The sequence below is a fragment of the Oncorhynchus mykiss genome, chromosome 12 (genome assembly GCF_013265735.2).
Source record: "Oncorhynchus mykiss isolate Arlee chromosome 12, USDA_OmykA_1.1, whole genome shotgun sequence".
Classification (NCBI taxonomy): Eukaryota; Metazoa; Chordata; class Actinopteri; order Salmoniformes; family Salmonidae; genus Oncorhynchus; species Oncorhynchus mykiss.
The window spans coordinates 78,125,937-78,143,692 of record NC_048576.1 but is presented as its reverse complement, the minus strand read 5'-3'; the positions used below and the strand labels follow the sequence as shown (position 1 = coordinate 78,143,692).

At 43.0% G+C, this 17,756-nt stretch overlaps 1 protein-coding gene across 1 annotated transcript in view; it reads right to left on the bottom strand.

The window, feature by feature from the left end:
* The window catches only part of LOC110538506 (netrin-1), a 45,282-nt gene extending 29,222 nt beyond the window's left edge, over window positions 1-16,060 (bottom strand). The window contains exons 1-2 of the mRNA XM_021625367.2: window positions 15,672-16,060; window positions 14,306-15,350 (exon numbers count right to left, since the gene is read on the bottom strand). Of these exons, the coding sequence (XP_021481042.1) occupies window positions 14,306-15,320 (1,015 nt within the window). The 5' untranslated portion in view covers window positions 15,321-15,350; window positions 15,672-16,060. The remainder of the gene's footprint in view (window positions 1-14,305; window positions 15,351-15,671) is intronic.
* Between the last annotated feature and the right edge of the window lie 1,696 nt (window positions 16,061-17,756).

The following is a 17,756-nucleotide window of genomic DNA, read 5'->3' as shown; positions in this document are numbered from 1 at the left end:
AAAGACAATGCATGGGTCAATACAGCCCTTTTTAGTCTTCAGAAAGGTAAATGCTGATTTTATCAGTAACTACTTGCCTTAAACCAAGTCAGAGTGTAAGCTTATAGGGAAAACTCCCAAGGATAACCTTCCAGCTTTAAGGTATCACTCTTGCCAAGAGAATACAACAGGAAGATTGTTAAAGACCTGCTACTGAAGGTAAATGTAAACTTCAGTAGCCACTACACGGTCATGAAAAGCTACAATCAAACTTGAAACAGACTGCCTATACTTTGAGGTATAGTACAACACAAATGTTTTATAACACCATGACAGACCCTGACTATGATAGTGTACCATAATGAGAACTTGCACTCTAAATGACTGTACATTGTGTTTTACTGAAAGTCTGAAAAACACTTGTCCTATGTGTCCTAGATCAAGTGGCCCCAATTTCTATGTTACAACAACAATCCTTTATAAAGGCCATTTGGCCTGGCAGCAAAATGTCAGAAGTGAAGTATGTTGAGCAGCACTGTGTGCCTGAGGACTAATAGGATCTCCTTTACACCACCAACCCCTGTGGCCGTGTTTAGTAACAAGAAAGCCTCCCTAATGGGCTCCCATTTCCCACTACTAACGCAGGTTTAATAGCAGTGTGTGTGTTCTCTCCCTGCTCCCCATCTCAGTGGGACACCCTACCCCTCTCTCCCTGTGGGCTCTCTCTCACACAGAGGCAGTTTGGGAAGGCATCTCCCCTCCGCCTCGCTACGCAGTGATGTCATGGGGAGCGCTCTCTTTTTACGAGCGCAGCTCTGTGATCTCTGGCGGAGATCAATTAGCTGAGCAATCAGGCCTCCCCTGCTTTTGTGTGAGTAACTCCTCGTAAAACAGAGCGGTTGCCTGGCGACCGGGCACGTGGCGTCTCAACAAAAACAGCCACCCAATGTCAGGCCAAGCCGTGCTCTAAGAACGAAGGCAGAATTCAACCGTGGTTCTCCTGTTCTGAGTATAACATTAGCTAATCTAATGTAACATTAGTGAATGCTAATGTATCCAGTGTGATGGTTGGTGACTGGTGCCACTGTCAAAACCAGGTGTTAATTGGCCTAAACGATGCCAGTCTACTGCATACAAAATATCATAACCATGGAGAAGTTGGGGTTGGATCCATGTTGTCTGAGAGTTCATTGGAAGCCTCTCAAAAAACATTGTTGATCTCAATGACAATGTTTGTGTTAGCCATCTTTCCCAAGTATTTCTTTGCATGTGTTAAAAAGGCATGGCTACTGTATAGTATGCCGCCTTGTTATTTTAGAATAGCTCAAGTGGAACCACACATCACCTGTACATGAACCCACAGAGACTGCTCTGTATCACAACCCTTAACTACAAGAAAAAAGACCTGACACTATGGAACAGCAAAATTATATAATTGTGCAATCAGTAATAGCCAGAGAGCTCTGCTCCCTCCCCTCAACAACTAGTTGTGATGCCAGTGATAATACACCATATCTTGTGAATAATAATATACGTATAATGAGCAACATATCTCAGTCCATTTATCCTGCCTGCACAGGGCTGGGAACAGGACGAGAGCAGGCAGGAGAACACCTAAGTGGAAATGATCTCGCTATCAAACAGAGCCCAATCAAACTGCTACTCTCCCAATCCACAGACCTGTTCTCATGGCCTCTGGTCTTAATGAGTCACGCTCTATTTAAACACTCCAGGTCCCCACAGTCAGGAGTCCTCATCACCTCCGGGGAGCTACTTATGAATGATAAAGGTCGCTAAGACTTAGCGTGTGCATTAGATGTTAGCGGCTGCACTAAGGGTAATTGTGACTTATGTGAACTCCGCTGCTGCCTGGGCGGTCAATGTGGGAAAACATTGGACTATAACATTTCCAATTAAAGTATCAGGCTGACGTGCTAGTGACAGAGCATCCTGTGGTGTCATGAGCTGCCGGGCGGTGGGAGAAAATAAACAAGAGTATATGGGGGGGGGGGGGGGGTCGGTTGGACGGGTCATCTGGGGAGCATTTCCGCTTTAGCGTATGTACTGTACAGCACCGGTGAGGAAATACGCCAGAATGAAATATATCTCAGTGATGGCACAGTGGTCTAACACACTTCATCTCAGTGCTAGAGGTGTCACTACAAACCCTGGTTCGATTCCAGGCTGTATCGCAACTGGCTGTGATTGGGAGTCCCATAGGGCAGTGCATAATTGGCCCAGCATCGTCCGGGTTAGGCCATCATTGTAAATTAGAATGTGTTCTTAACTGACTTGCCTGGTTAGATAAAATATAGGTGGTGCAATCATCTTATCAACAACTGAATTTCTGATTTATATGTCTATCCCCCATGGTGGAGAGAGAGCGAGCAGAAATCCGCTGTGCTGTAAAACATAAACGATGATCCATCGCAACCCTGACATGTTTATTGGGCTTTTCTCCCCTTTTCTCCATGGGCTCATTTATAACCACGCAAACTCCCGATGTTAAAATCTCTCTCAAATATGTTTTATGTTTTCGAATGTGTCAGGCCAGCCATTTTATTTCTCAATAATCAGAGGATCATTAAAGGTCCTTATCCCAGTGGTGTTGGAGGCTTTCCTTTTTGTGGCTTGTTAAGCTTTCTCTATTAATCAAAACAGGTGGAAAGCTCATAATGTGAGGTAAATGAGGAAATGTTTGAGCCCCTTTCCCAGCTTGCCTTGGGAAAAGGGACTGAGCAGTTCCATTCTGGCGAGAGAAAAGAAAATGTTATGGAATAATTGTTAATGATTGTTTTCGTGGAAACACTGAGAAGTCAATGTGAGTTGTGTTATTTCATACTAATTTCACCTAAGTTCCAAAGTTTGTTCTGGTTGCTAGGTGGCTTTCAGGAGCTGGAATTGGTCTGGAGAGGAAAAGGCAGGGTTCCTCCTTCTGCACGCCAGTGTTTTGTTATCTTAAGGAACCCAATGAACCTACAGTAACTACGTCCTGAGCCAGATAGAAAATACACCAATCTAACCTGTACGTTTTAACCGTCTGGTTCAAATCACTGTCAGATCCAGTTTAATCCAATACATTTCACATAGACTTACATCACATTGATGTCTGTCATTTCTGTCACTTTCACTTAGGTCAGAATTATCAACTTGTCTCCAGATAAGATATCACAGAACTGTCTGGCTTTTTACAATGACTTATTCAGATCAGACAGTTCCAATATGTCTTTCATTGTAACACTATATGCTACAGGCTTGTTATGTTGATTTTTCTGTCAGTTGTGAGTGATTGGAGAACAAGACAAACTTAGAGTCAATAACGAAACTACTCTTCGGTGAGAAGCCAAACCTAGAATGAAACAGTAAAATAAGCTTGAAAGTCATCCAGGGCTTGTTAATGATATTTTGGGGGGTAATTTAAAATGGAATGCAGTGTGTATACAACATGTTAACTTTAAGGGTTTGGTGTAATTTATGCAATTCCCTGAGATACGGAGAGGAAACCCTTCTGAAGCTACTGGCCACTGTTTTATTGACTGTTTTCATTGTGATTTAAACATGGACACTGAGGTTGTGGCCTGGAAGTTGCTGTGACCTATAAGCTCATTGAAATGGTCACGTCTTCTTTGAATCATCTCCATCTGTTGATGGGATGGGTCAAGTCCACCATTTTGGGTTTGATACGTGTTGAGGAAATGTCACTCTTGAAGTTCAAAACATTGTGTTACAGAGCCAAGACTCTGCCATTGTTACATCACAGCGTAATCTAACTTGGGCTTTGGTCTCTGTTTGTTATTGGGCCTCTTAGCTCATTCCATTTCCCACCCGTCTGTGAGGAAACCAGATACCATATCTCAAACTCACAATCCTGAAGAAACGAAGCTCAGTATCTTGGAAAATAAACCATTTTGCATAAAGAAAAGGGTTGTGAAAAGAGGGCCAATGATCCCCATCACCTCACCAACCCCATGCACACACAAACACGCACACGTGTACACTCAGTGCTCATCGCCCAAGACATCAGCATGGCAGGGAGGATGTTATCTCTGCCTGTGGGTTTGGACCAGCAGGAGTGGGAGGAAGTAATGCCTGGGGGTTTGGGGTGTGTGGAATGACCATGACCCCAGGCAAGTGCTGGTTCCCTGCCCAGAGTATATGACAGCCTCCCTGGTTTTCATCCATCTTCTCCAGCACTGGAAGACGTATGAAAGGCTGCGTAATCCTCTGCCTGTGCAGGGTTCCATGCTCCAGGAGCCAACAGAACAGAGATCTGCTCCACACAGCACAGCAGCAGGAGGAGGAGGAGGAGGAGGAGGAATGCGATTGATGAATCCCCAGGTTTTTACTTCTTGCAGCAGATGGATCCCTGGGATATTTACAGTTCTGTGGGGAAGAAGGGGGGTCTGGTAGCCATTGTCCTCAAGCCCTACTGATTATATCCTACTGTTATTTATCCCCCTGGATTTCCCCCTAAATCCACTAAGTGGTTCCTTATTCAGAGAAAGGAATTGGTCACTGGGGTATGGGAGAAAGACATGTTGTGTCGGGGGTGACTGAAATCAATTTAAAAGTACTGAAGACCCTTGGAGAGGCCCAAGCAGAAGTTATTTGGACAAATAAATAAAAGTGGGAACAACTCCATTTCCTTATCACGGCGGTGATTGGGTCTGCTGTTTGTTTGTTTTACAATGTTCTGGAGAGAAGTCATTCTGAGAAGTGGTTTTTAATGAGAGGACGAGAAGAGGTTGCTGAAGTCGTTCTGGAGAGAAGTGGTTTTTAATGAGGAGGACAAGAAGAGTCACTGAAGTCGTTCTGAGAAGTGGTTTTTAATGTGGAGGACGAGAAGAGTCACTGAAGTCGTTCTGAGAAGTAGTTTTTAATGTGGAGGACGAGAAGAGTCACTGAAGTCGTTCTGAGAAGTGGTTTTTAATGAGGAGGACGAGAAGAGTCACTGAAGTCGTTCTGGGAAGTGTTTTTTAATGAGGAAGACGAGAAGAGGTTGCTGAAGTTGTTCTGGAGAGAAAAGGTTTTTAATGTGGAGGACGAGAAGAGTCACTGAAGTCGTTCTGGAGAGAAAAGGTTTTTAATGAGGAGGACGAGAAGAGTCACTGAAGTCGTTCTGAGAAGTGGTTTTTAATGAGGAGGACGAGAAGAGTCACTGAAGTCGTTCTGGGAAGTGTTTTTTAATGAGGAGGACGAGAAGAGGTTGCTGAAGTCGTTCTGGAGAGAAGTGGTTTTTAATGTGGAGGACGAGAAGAGTCACTGAAGTCGTTCTGAGAAGTGGTTTTTAATGAGGAGGACGAGAAGAGTCACTGAAGTCGTTCTGGAGAGAAAAGGTTTTTAATGTGGAGGACGAGAAGAGTCACTGAAGTCGTTCTGGAGAGAAAAGGTTTTTAATGAGGAGGACGAGAAGAGTCACTGAAGTCGTTCTGGAGAGAAAAGGTTTTTAATGAGGAGGACGAGAAGAGTCACTGAAGTCGTTCTGGAGAGAAAAGGTTTTTAATGAGGAGGACGAGAAGAGTCACTGAAGTCGTTCTGGAGAGAAAAGGTTTTTAATGAGGAGGACGAGAAGAGTCACTGAAGTCGTTCTGGAGAGAAAAGGTTTTTAATGAGGAGGACGAGAAGAGGTCGCTGAAGTCGTTCTGGAGAGTTAATGAGGAGGACGAGAAGCGTTGCTGAAGTCGTTCTGGAGAGAAAAGGTTTTTAATGAGGAGGACGAGAAGAGGTCGCTGAAGTCGTTCTGGAGAGAAAAGGTTTTTAATGAGGAGGACGAGAAGAGGTCGCTGAAGTCGTTCTGGAGAGTTTATTGAGGAGGACGAGAAGCGTTGCTGAAGTCGATCTGGAGAGAAGTGTTTTTTAATGAGGAGGACGAGAAGAGTCGCTGAAATCTGCATTTGTGAACTGAACAGAGATAAGTTTTACAATTAGACGCTACACAAGCTTTGTTGTATCTGAAGACACGTTTTCCAGCTGAAATTAATTGAGTGTTGATACAACACTACCATTCAACAGTATGGATCAGTCAAAATCTTCAATCAGTCAAACATTTTTACTTTGACTTGTTGGTCCAGTTTGTTGGTGTAAAAGCAAACAGTTGCTGGAAAAGTCCTTAGCTCTGACGCAAACGACATGGTGAAAATGAAAAGCCTCCTGTTGACTGTCTCAGATTCTAATGAGTCAAGCCTTCGTTCAGCCATAATAGAGCTAGTTGCCATTTGTTGTTTTTGTCTTTTAGTTTAAAAGGTCCTGTATCCACATTACAGCAGGGAGGATGGCATCACCCAAGGGCCGTTAGCTCGGCTTCTACTGGGAGTTTCTATCCACATAACAACAGGGAGGATGGCATCACCCAAGGGCCGTTACTCGGCTTCTACTGGGAGTTTCTATCCACATAACAGCAGGGAGGATGGCATCACCCAAGGGCCGTTACTCGGCTTCTACTGGGAGTTTCTATCCACATAACAGCAGGGAGGATGGCATCACCCAAGGGCCGTTACTCGGCTTCTACTGGGAGTTTCTATCCACATAACAGCAGGGAGGATGGCATCACCCGAGGGCCGTTACTCGGCTTCTACTGGGAGTTTCACAATGCTGAGGTAATAGGGTAATTGCGATAACCAGCCATGCCATTACACAGGGAAGTGTGTGTGTGCATGTGTGTGTGTGTGTGGGCAGGGGGTGGTAACGTCCCAGTACTGGCTGTGTTGGGTGGCAGCACAGTGGGGGAGCTGGTGGGGGATCTGTAACTGAGCGGTGGAGCGCGGAGCGTGTCATTTCACTGGGCCATTAATCATTCCCAGACTCCCCAGCTCCAGCGCCGCGTAGGGGCTCCATGCGCTCACACTCAAGCTAGGTGGTCCTGTCGCCACTGCCGTAGCAGCCCAGACGGGCAGAGGGTGGCGGAGGTTAAACCCATGTAGGTTAAACGTGCAAACACACACACACATCAGCTTCCAATGTCTACGTCAACAGATACATCCAAACAACACACACAGATAAACAAACTAATACACATTCATTCCATCACACACGGTTATCAACAGAAATAAATATTGCATATTTGCTTGTTTTGACAGAAATGGCCATTTCTTCTTCCTTGGCTTCTCTTCAGACACTAGAAGATAATACCACCTATCAAACACTATTTAATCCCTCTCCATCCTCCACATCCCCCTGTTCTCTACTTTGGAATTACAAGACTGCAGATTTTATTCTGGGGGACAGTTTATATGCATACACAGGATGGATGTATAGTAGACAGGCTCCCAGCTCTACCTGTGTGCTCCCTCTCCTCTGTTGACCATTGAGAACCCTTGTATATTTAAGCCTGTATGTATTTAAGCCACCCCCCGGCATCACTAATGTACCTCAGCATAGTTACCCCATAGAGACAATGAGGTCACAGATTAGCAACGTGTGCGGCTGTTCCATTTAGTTGCCAGACCCACCTGTCTCCGTTTTCACTGTGAGATCTCTGAATTATACAGTCTCTACAATGTCCTCTTGACTTGTGATACAGCACCTCAAGCATTCATAATATGACCTGTGATATGTATAATGCAACACTTGTCAGCAGTTATCACGTATTAGTAACACATTGACTGTTTCAGGTCCTGAAGAGAGGACAGTGCCCACCCAGATAAACAGAGACTGGACCTGTATGTCCCCTGACACACTGAAGCAGTGTGAAATGACCCCTCATGGTCCTCTGACATCGGAGTCAAGAGAAAAGGAATCCTAAACCAAAGCTACCATTTCCTTCCAACTGTTGAGGGCCACCTCTCCAAACCGCCGTCCACAACATAGCCATAGAATATTTTCTCTATTGTCTTAAAAGGCAGAGTAAAGCCTTTTTGGCTCTATGTTGATGTCTGTCTTGAATTATAAGCTCAACAAAACAAAATCCCCAAAAACATGAAGCATTTGCCCAGAGGACACTGGATTCCACCAGAGCTTGGATTTTGAGATCTCAAAAATATACGTCTTTGTTTTTTAGTCTCCCTGTATACAGTGAAACCTCCCAGCTCACCAGAACCACACAGGCTGATGTGCCAAAAGGACTGTCCTGCAGGCCCACCATAGAGATACACTGTAGTTTCCACTTCAGTTACAGAACAGAATTAGTCTGGGGATGTTTTGGAATGAGTAACAGCCCAAATGTACTGCTATTCATTACCTTGTTAGCATAGAGGTTCATCTTTTGGACTTTTAGAACTCCTGATATTGACCGCAGATTGTTTTATTTTCTTAAGACTGCAAATTTGATGTTGTTTTTTATATACAGTATGTGTCTCTACAAACACGCAGATCGTACTTTTTCCTTGAAGAGGCCAAATGATATGACCTAATGATATGATTCTAGTCTAAGTGCAGTCTAACTGACCTTCTATTCCCAGTGGGCCGTTTAAAGGTGTCTAGGTGTCTAAGTTTTCATCTGTCTGTTGAGAGACTCCCAATACTGACCTGGCTGCAACCCACCTGCTTCCGATTAACTGCTCAAAAAGCTCTCCTGCTGCACGAACTTGTTTTCATTTTTGTGTTTTATTTTGTTGGTTATTTTTCTCTTTCATTCAAAAAACATTTATTTTACAGAGATTAATGTTTAGGTCTGCATGGCAAATTTCCTGTTGCTTGGTACCCATAATTGAATGTTGCATTCTTTCAGCCCATGAGACCTTTCTTTGCTAGCTATGTTCATGAATAAATACTGTATTCTATGAAAACAAGTAACTATCCATCCAAAACAAGTAACTATCCATACAAAACAAGTAACTATCCATACTATCCATACAAAACAAGTAACTATCCATACAAAACAAGTAACTATCCATACGAAACAAGTAATTAAATAAAGTGAAAGCATTTCAGTGGTTATTTGCTCCAATTTACGTTCACTTAATATGCTGCATTCTTTAGCCAACAAAATATTTGCTAAAACAGACTAAATAAAGGTTATTAACAAAATAGAAATAACAATCATATAAAACTATTCTAAATAAGGATTAATAACTCGAAAAATCCAAACCTACAAACAGGTCACCAAATCCAGATGGACCTAACCCCTGGCAGTAGATGATGGCTGCTTGGGGCCGAAGAGTTCCTCTACAAGAACATCTATGACATCATCTTTTCAATAAGTTATTTTTCCTGTCACATGGGCTACAAAGGAAGCGGAATGAGACCCAGATGGTGGGCAGCCCCGGCCTCGACCCAGACTGGCAGCCCAGGGGAAGGCAGCCGGACTGGAGTCAGCAGAAACAATGTCAATGGTCCCAGTCAGCCACATGGAGAAAGAACTGAGCTGTCAATGTCAATGGTCCCAGTCAGCCACATGGAGAAAGAACAGGCCTGCAGAGAGACTCACTGAGCTGCTGAAGGCCTCGTCAACATGGGGTCAAAGCATGGGATTTGTTAGAGCCTGTCTCCTCTTCACTTTTTACCAGACAGGTGGGATAGCTCAACCAGAGATATCACAATTTAAACAAAGCTCTGTGTTCTATAACAGGGTCTTTTGACTGAACAACCTCTGCAGTAGAACATGAACTTCTACTTTAAAAATGCTCTCTCCAAACGGTTCCCTTTGAGACATAGTGAACGCAATCCAGTGGGCTTTCGGGGTGATTTAAGAGCTCACATAAAGATTCAGCACACTTTGACGCTATTTTTGGTGTTGGTACAACACAAGTATGTGCTGGACCGCCCGGGAGGAGAGCCTGTGGGATATTGATATAATCACATCTAATTCAACATCCCTGTAGGTGGTAGACGTGTCAGTCCAAACCAAGAATGACTTCTGTTTCTGTTCGATAGCTGCCAAATACTTTCAACAGCGTACAAAACATGCTGATAACAATTAGAGGGGGAAAGAGCATCTTGTGAGAGAGTGTGGCTGTTTCATAGGTTTGTCAAAAAGGGAATACAGGTGCACGCCATGCGTCGTTTGTATCCTCTTTCAATCTACATGTAAATTCCCTTTTGTCCTTTCTGTAATATGTACTATAAACCAGGGGGTTGGACAGTTTCTTTTCAATTGCTTTCTCTCTCTGGTTCTTTGTGACAGGCTCTTTGATATGTTGATAGTTTAGGGGGGTTAGACACATGCAGAGATCTGTGTAAGGCAACAGGTCAAACATGGCGGAGGAGCCAGTGGCAAGTGACTGATACTACCCCTCTGCCAGAGAATCCCAGCTCAGAGAGAAAAGAAGGCCATGCTGAATTACCAGGCCTTGGCAGGAACTTTCCAACTCTCCCTCTACATCAGTGGGCCAAAAGCCTATAACATACATTAAAGAGGAGAACATGAAATCAATAACTAGGCTTGGATGCACAAATGCTCCACAACTGTAAAAGCCCGGTAAGGTCAAAGCCCCATCTCAATGAAATAATAGTGTTGCATTTAACCTCTGTTCGAAACAAAGTTAGAATTGAAAAAGTGCAAAATTACACGTATGAGTGACTAAGGCTACCATTTTCAACTTGCCTCAATAGCCACTTGGCAGGCAAGTCTTTCCCACAGTTTCCTTCACACCCCATCAGTCAACGAAGTGAGGAGAGTAGGTCTGACGCGAAAGGGTCAATGCTACGCTGTGCATGGTTGGAATACAAAGCAGCTGGGATGAATTTAAGAGATGTGCCTCTTCTGGAAGAGAAAACCTGATGGTCAGGGGAGGAGCCAATTCTCTGTGTTTATTTATCTCCTTCATTTATCTCTTCAATGATAAACCAATCACTGGCCTTTGTGGGTGTGGTGGCAACAGATGAAGCTGATCATTGAGATGTATTTTCTCATATTAAATGTATTTTCTATTAGATGTATTTTCTCAATTAAAGGCAAATCCAACCAGGAAGATTTGAATTTGGTTTAAATTAACTAACTTGCTTTGCATGCCACATCATTGGATGGGAATGCAATGAGAGGGTAACGGCTGCCAATAAGAATGCAGTTCCACTAAATATGATGGCCTCCCCGCATGCAAAGCCACATGGGAAATGGATATTGTTTTACTTCCCCAGTGCAGCACCTGCAGTGTAGACAACTACTCTCCCATATCCACATCTCTCTCTCTTTCTCTCCACTTCTCTCTTTCCACCTCTCTCTCTCCATCTCAGTCTCTCCATCACTATCTGTCTTTCTAGCTCTCTCTCTCTCTCTCTCTTTCTCTCTCTCTCTCTCAACTTCTCTCTCGCTATCCACCTCTCTCTGTCTCTCCATCTCTCTCTGTCTCTCCACTTCTCTCTCTCCACTTCTTTCTCTCTCCACCTCTCTGTCTCTCAACTTCTCTCTGTCTCTCCACCTCTCTCTCTCTCTCCACCTTTATCTGTCTCTCCACCTCTCTCTGTCTGTCCACTTTGCTCTCTCAACTTCTCTCTGTCTCTCCACCTCTCTCTGTCTCTCCACCTCTCTCTCTCTGTTTCTCCACCTTTCTCTGTTTCTCCACCTCTTTCTGTCTGTCCTCTTTGCTCTCTCTCCACTTATCTCTCACTCTCCACCTATCTCTCTGTCTCTGCTTCTCTCTCTCTCCACTTCCCTCTGTCTCCCCACCTCTCTCTCTCTCTCTCAACTTCTCTCTGTCTTTCCACTTCTCTCTGTCTCCACTTTTCTCTCTCTCTCTCTCTCTCTCCACCTCTCTCTGTGTCTATCCACCTCTCTCTCTCTCCACCTCTCTCTGTCTCTCCACGTCTCTCTCTCGCTCTCTCTCTCTCTCCACCTCTCTCTCTCTGTCTCTCCACTTCCCTTTGTCTCTACACTTCTCTCTCTCCACCTCTCTCCACCTCTCTCTCTCTGTCTCTCCACTTCTCGCTCTCGCAACTTCTCTCTATCTCCCCACTTCTCTCTGTCTCCACTGCTCTCTCTCTCTCTCTCTCTCCACCTCTCTCTCTGTCTCTCCACTTCTCTCTCTGTCTTTCAACCTCTCTCTCTGTCTCTCCACTTCTCTCTCTGTCTTTCAACCTCTCTCTCTGTCTCTCCACTTCTCTCTCTGTCTTTCAACCTCTCTCTCTGTCTCTCCACCGCTCTCTTTCACTTTCGATAGTACTCAAAGTCAGGGGCCAACCGGAATCCCAGAAAGATCATTAGCAGCAGCCATTCTGAGCCCCTTTAGCCAGACCACTGAGCTGGGCTGTAGCCCAGTGAATAACAGCCTCCCTCGCCCATTCCACACAACGAGGTGTCAAGCCACCCTTATTATTCCCTTCCCTTCCCTTGGACTGCATGCTTATTCTGCCTGTTCTGACGCTTTATCTAATGACACTGCTGACATAGAAAGTGAGGTGGTGAAAGGGGCCTCATTCTGACAGCATGATGGATGCCACAAGTGACAACCTTTTGTTTTAGTAAAACACACTGACATGCCGGCCCTGCACAGGCAAAATGCAGAGGGCAAGGGGAACAACTTGTTCACTTGTTCTGTGTCATTGAACAAACAATGGCGGTGCCAGAACTTGTTTCTTTTCCAGATTTTGTTTCACTGTAGATGAGGTTTGTTCTGTGTGGTTCTGTTTATATGCTGTGTGGTACTGTTGGTACAAGCACCCAGATCTGTTGAAAAATATCCTCTACTGATTAAATTAAACTTAGTTCTGATTTCAAAGTACCTCGTGTTTTGTCCCTCTCTGAATAGTTGACTTGGCCCAAAGTGGAAGTTTATTCTCTATGTGCCAAAAATATCAATAAAACCACCTTAGTCACCCATCCAATCTGGTAAAAGCACCTGCTTACGGAAACACAACATAACTCTGCGGTCTATCTCTGCAGCAGCTATGTTTCCTACCTATTGAACTGCTACTACAGTCGGAAACACAACATAACTCTGCGATCTATCTCTGCAGCGGCAACGTTTCCCTCCTATTGAACTGCTACTACAGTCGGAAACACAACATAACTCTGCGGTCTATCTCTGCAGCGGCTACGTTTCCTACCTATTGAACTGCTACTACAGTCGGAAACGCTGCTCAAAATGCAATTACGCACTTGGGCACCCGCACTTCCTTTGGAGAAATAACTTCCTGCCTTTTCTTTCAGGGATTATTTCTGAGAGTAAAATATAAACCTAGTTAAAGCATTTAGACTAAACAGTAATCGTCTGTTTTTTTATGTCCTCCAAAATGGATAGTATGCCAAGAGTACATGTTTATAAATGTATTTATATTAACTTGTTAGGTTGTTGTTGTTTTTTTGGGGGGGGGGGGGATTTCCATTTGTTGATATCAATATCTAACAATTTTACTCTCCGATGATTTATGTGGTTACATACTTCAAACAAATATCTATGATGTGTTGTTCTAAACAGTACAAATATGTCATTGTCATGGTTGGTGTCAACTCATTCATTTAATTATTAATGAGATGAAATACTATTCAATTCAGTAATTGAAAATTGTCCATTATTTTTAAAGGAGGGTGAAGTTAATTAATTCAGTGATTTAAATGTTAATGAATCCAAGGCTAGTCAACGTTGATGAGTATTACAATGCATTTTGATATAAGTGTAAAATATTGTATCATAAAACAAAGTTTTAAAAAAATTAATTAGGCCAACACATTGTGGTTATATTTTTCCTAAAAAACTGTATTTTGGTTTTGATTGACGTTTTGCATAAATCATTGCAATGTGTAGCTAATCAGCGTTTGCTTTTATGTGGGTAATTGTTAGTAAATTAAACTGACTATGCCATTCCATTTTTGTATGGTGGTTTGGGTGATAAAAACAAAGTTTGGAACACGGACCAGCCCTCACTTTATTAAATTCAAATCATTCAATTAAATAATTTTCAACAAAATCCATTTTTTACTTTAACACAATAAGTTGGTTATTGGCGACAACATTTGATATACATTATGCTGACTTTTTCAAATTGGTTGATATACCTTAATTAATTCCCCTCCTCACAATTACTGTGGTTTTCCCATTTTGAATCGTTATCAGATAGGGCATATTTGAACAGGGTAATGAATTTACTGGTGTAATTTACGAATGCGTGGTGGATTGGTTTTATTTGACACAATTAAATGATTTAAAAAGAACTAATTAGCCAAAAACAATCGGTGGTTTACAAAGCCTAATTCATATTGGATCAATGTGAGATGCTTAAATTGAATTTGAATTTAAGAACTGAATAATGAACAAATCAGGTCTGCATTAGACAATGCGTAAAATGCGTTTTTCAAGGCATAATAAGAAACCTGCGCAATCACACAAAATACTTTCAATCATTATGAGTCTTGCAATTTAGAAAGGACATTTAAATCTCAAAAAAGAATACGTTATAGCGCAAAGCTCTGGGTTACAAGGGTAAATAGTTGACTTACCAACAATAGTTGACTTACCAACACATTCGTTTGCCTCTCTTGCGGTTGCGCGCTGCCAAGGACGGTCATAATGGAAAGGTTTGCACCTGTCACACTCCGGCCCCGCGGTGTTGTGCTTGCACTCGCATACCAGGTTTCCTTCCCTATCTTTTACGCACTTTGAAGCGTGGCCGTTGCACTTGCACCGCCCGCCAACCTGCAGGTCTGATACCGCGTAAAAGTAGGAATCTCTAGCCAGCTCCGAGTCGTCCTCGTTCTCATCCCCAAACGTGTGCAGTCGGCTGAACGCCACCTTGATGTCGGTGGCTGTCACCCAGTCCTGCAGCACGGGAGAGTTGTCGAAGTCGTGCGCCGAAGGTCTGCCATCCAAGGTGCTGAACGCAATGAGCCCACCTGTCAGCGGGTGCATGTCCGTGTGAGAGTCTGTGCAAATCGCCTCTTGTTCGTTCTGCTTGGTAATTGCCGCCTTATTCTGCTTGTTATACATCTTCTTACACTGGGTAGAGTAGAATTGGAAAGGAACCCAGGATTTGCCATAGTCCATTGACTTGAAGATAGCCATTGATTCGGGTCGGGGTGAACAGAACTGCAAGCTCACATAGGTGACCTCAAATTTTTTACCCAAAGACAAAGTGAGCGTGACGTTCTGAGGATACTGGACATAGTTTTCTGACTGCCAGCAGGTGAGGTTATGAGGGTTGTTGAGATCAGTTAAATACGCGGGTGGATGAGTCTTCTTTGGGTCCCCTGCATCGCAGGTGTGGCAATCCCTAGTCCTCTCCTCACCCTTCTCGGTCACGACGCAGTACCTTGAGGCTGGGGTTCCACAGGTGCTGGAGACGCGCACGTCCTTCCCGAAAGCAGAGTTCACGAAATCGGGGATGCACCTCCGGGGGTTGCCGTTCTCATCATAGCATGGGTCTGGAGGGGACGACTGGGCAGCAAACATACTCATCCCATAACCTCCAAGAGCCCCCTTAACCACCAGAGAAATGGCCACCGAGGTGACCCAAACCTCTGAAATCCTTATCATTGTAATCCGTGCTCTTTAGTGTCACTTGCGCTGAAATGTAGTCGTAGAAAAAGAGAGACATATTTAAGATGTTTGTTACGTAGATTTAGAGGAACATTATCATATCATGCATTGCAAAATGAATAGCCTATAATATATATCTATATATATATATATATGTGACCCTCTATATATAAATGCTATTTAGCCTACATCTGAAATTATCCATGGTGAAGACAAACAAGCAGAATACCATTCATACATGTTAATATTAAATCAATAGCCTATGTACATTTCTGTGTTTTGTTCTCCACACATAAACAGATGAAACACAAACAGTCATGCACATGTATGTGAATGAAATCATCTTACGAGACAAAGAAAACTCCACAGAGGACACTACCTCCGAATAACTGTTCAGTCTGGAAGAGAAGTGTTGTAAAACTTAAGAATATAGAGGGCAGCCTACTCTCTTTTTACGCACGAAATTCTACCGCTAGTTTGCCTTTTTCTGTGTTTCTAGACATAAATTGGAAGGACCAGCTCGCTATTAGCTTCCCTGACTCTGTCTTCCACTCAGTCACACCTCTGTCTACCTCTGTCTCTTGTCTGTCCCATTCCCTTTCTGACGCTCTCACTGTTTGAACAGAGAAGTGAGACCCTGTTATCCAGCAGAGCTTGAGGTCATACGGAGATGCTCGCAGAGCTAAAAGAAAGAACAACGACATCCACTGGTGTGTAACAATAAATTATAAAATATACCTCAACTCAAATGTATTTGAAATATGTTTGTATTCAGCTTATTACATCATATTATTAAAACAACATTGATATTAGGATTTTGTTTCTTATTATTTCAATTATTCAAAGATCACACAGCTGGCAGGTCCAATTGCATCGGCGGCAGGTAGCCTAGTAAAGGTAGCCTGGTAAAAATCGTTGGACTAGTAACCGGAAGGTTGCAAGATCAAACCCCCGATCTGACAAGGTAAAAATCTGTCATTCTGCCCCTGAACAAGGCAGTTAACCCACTGTTCCTAGTCCGTCACTGAAAATACGATTTTGTTCTTTACTGACTGCCTAATTAAATAAAGGTAAAATGACAAGTTTTAGACAACTTCAGTGTTCTTCTCAAGTTACCACCTGTGCCACAACAGGATAGCAGATGCAGGTATAACTGATAAAAATAATACAAAAACAAGTTTACATTGAATCTCACAAAAGTGCCAATACAACAGGTTTCATCTCAGCCGTATTATTGAAGTACTTCTGTAGCATACGTTGTGAAATGTAACGATGGAAGTCCTGCCAAACTTCAGTAAATTATACGCAAGCAGCGACATCGTGCTGTGGCGGGAAGTACTGTTACGATAAAGGAATTCATATTAATCTATCCTTGAGACATTACTGCTGACTGTGTCCTCGTTTGTTGGCTACTCTGAAGCTCAGTAAACGCTTGATTGGGAAAATGGAAAAGAATGGGCCAAAAGCAAACCAATGTCACATCCCTTTAAATGTTCCACACATTTCCCATATTGAAAAAGTGTAATTTGTGCGGCAATTTTTTTTCAGATACGTGGTCATGGCTAGAAGGAATACAACTTTGATCAAATACATTTTTTTTTAGCTAACCTTACCCTTTTCCTAACCTTAACATAATTATCCTAACCTGATACGTGAATTATCCTAACCTTCTGCGTAAATTCTCCTAGCCTGCCATGAGAAGTCAAATCTGGCAAAGCGGTATCCCATCTAGTTAAAACCCAGGTATTGAGAGGAGCGAGAGGCAAGACTTTACTCTCACACAGTCACACACAGCGCATGTGCAAGAGTTCACTTCACGCTGCTCATAGCTTATTAGCCAGGGCACCAAAACAGCAGAGCAATTGAGCCTCGCACTTTAACACTCTTAGTTGTTGCGGAAATTGACACACTGCTGGTCATCACTAGTTACCACAGCCACAAAATTAAAATGATGGCCAAAACATGTCCTATATAGGACATCTATATCATGTCCTATACAATCGTATTTTAAACCTTACCGTTGCGTTAACCCTAACCTTAACCACACTACTGTTATACCTTACCCTAACCTTAAAATAAGACCAAAAAGCAAATGTTTGTTTTCATGAATTTTTAAGAGATAGACAATTTTGACTTTGTGGCTGTGCTATCTTGTGGACACCCACTATGCTGTTAATTTTCTGCATCTACTTCATATGTCGTGTTGCTGGGTATAACTTTAAGGCTTCAAAGATGTTTTACAGTTTCAGTTGACCAGAAGTTGTTAATGTTATGCCATTTTTCAGACATAATCTGTCCGATACTTAGTTAGAAGTAGGCCTACTTAATTACTTTGACAAGCTGTCAATCTCTTGACAATATGTCAAATGAGGTAAATTAATTTGAAATGCCCTGCCCTCATACCCCCACAATGCCAACTACCTCCTCAACATG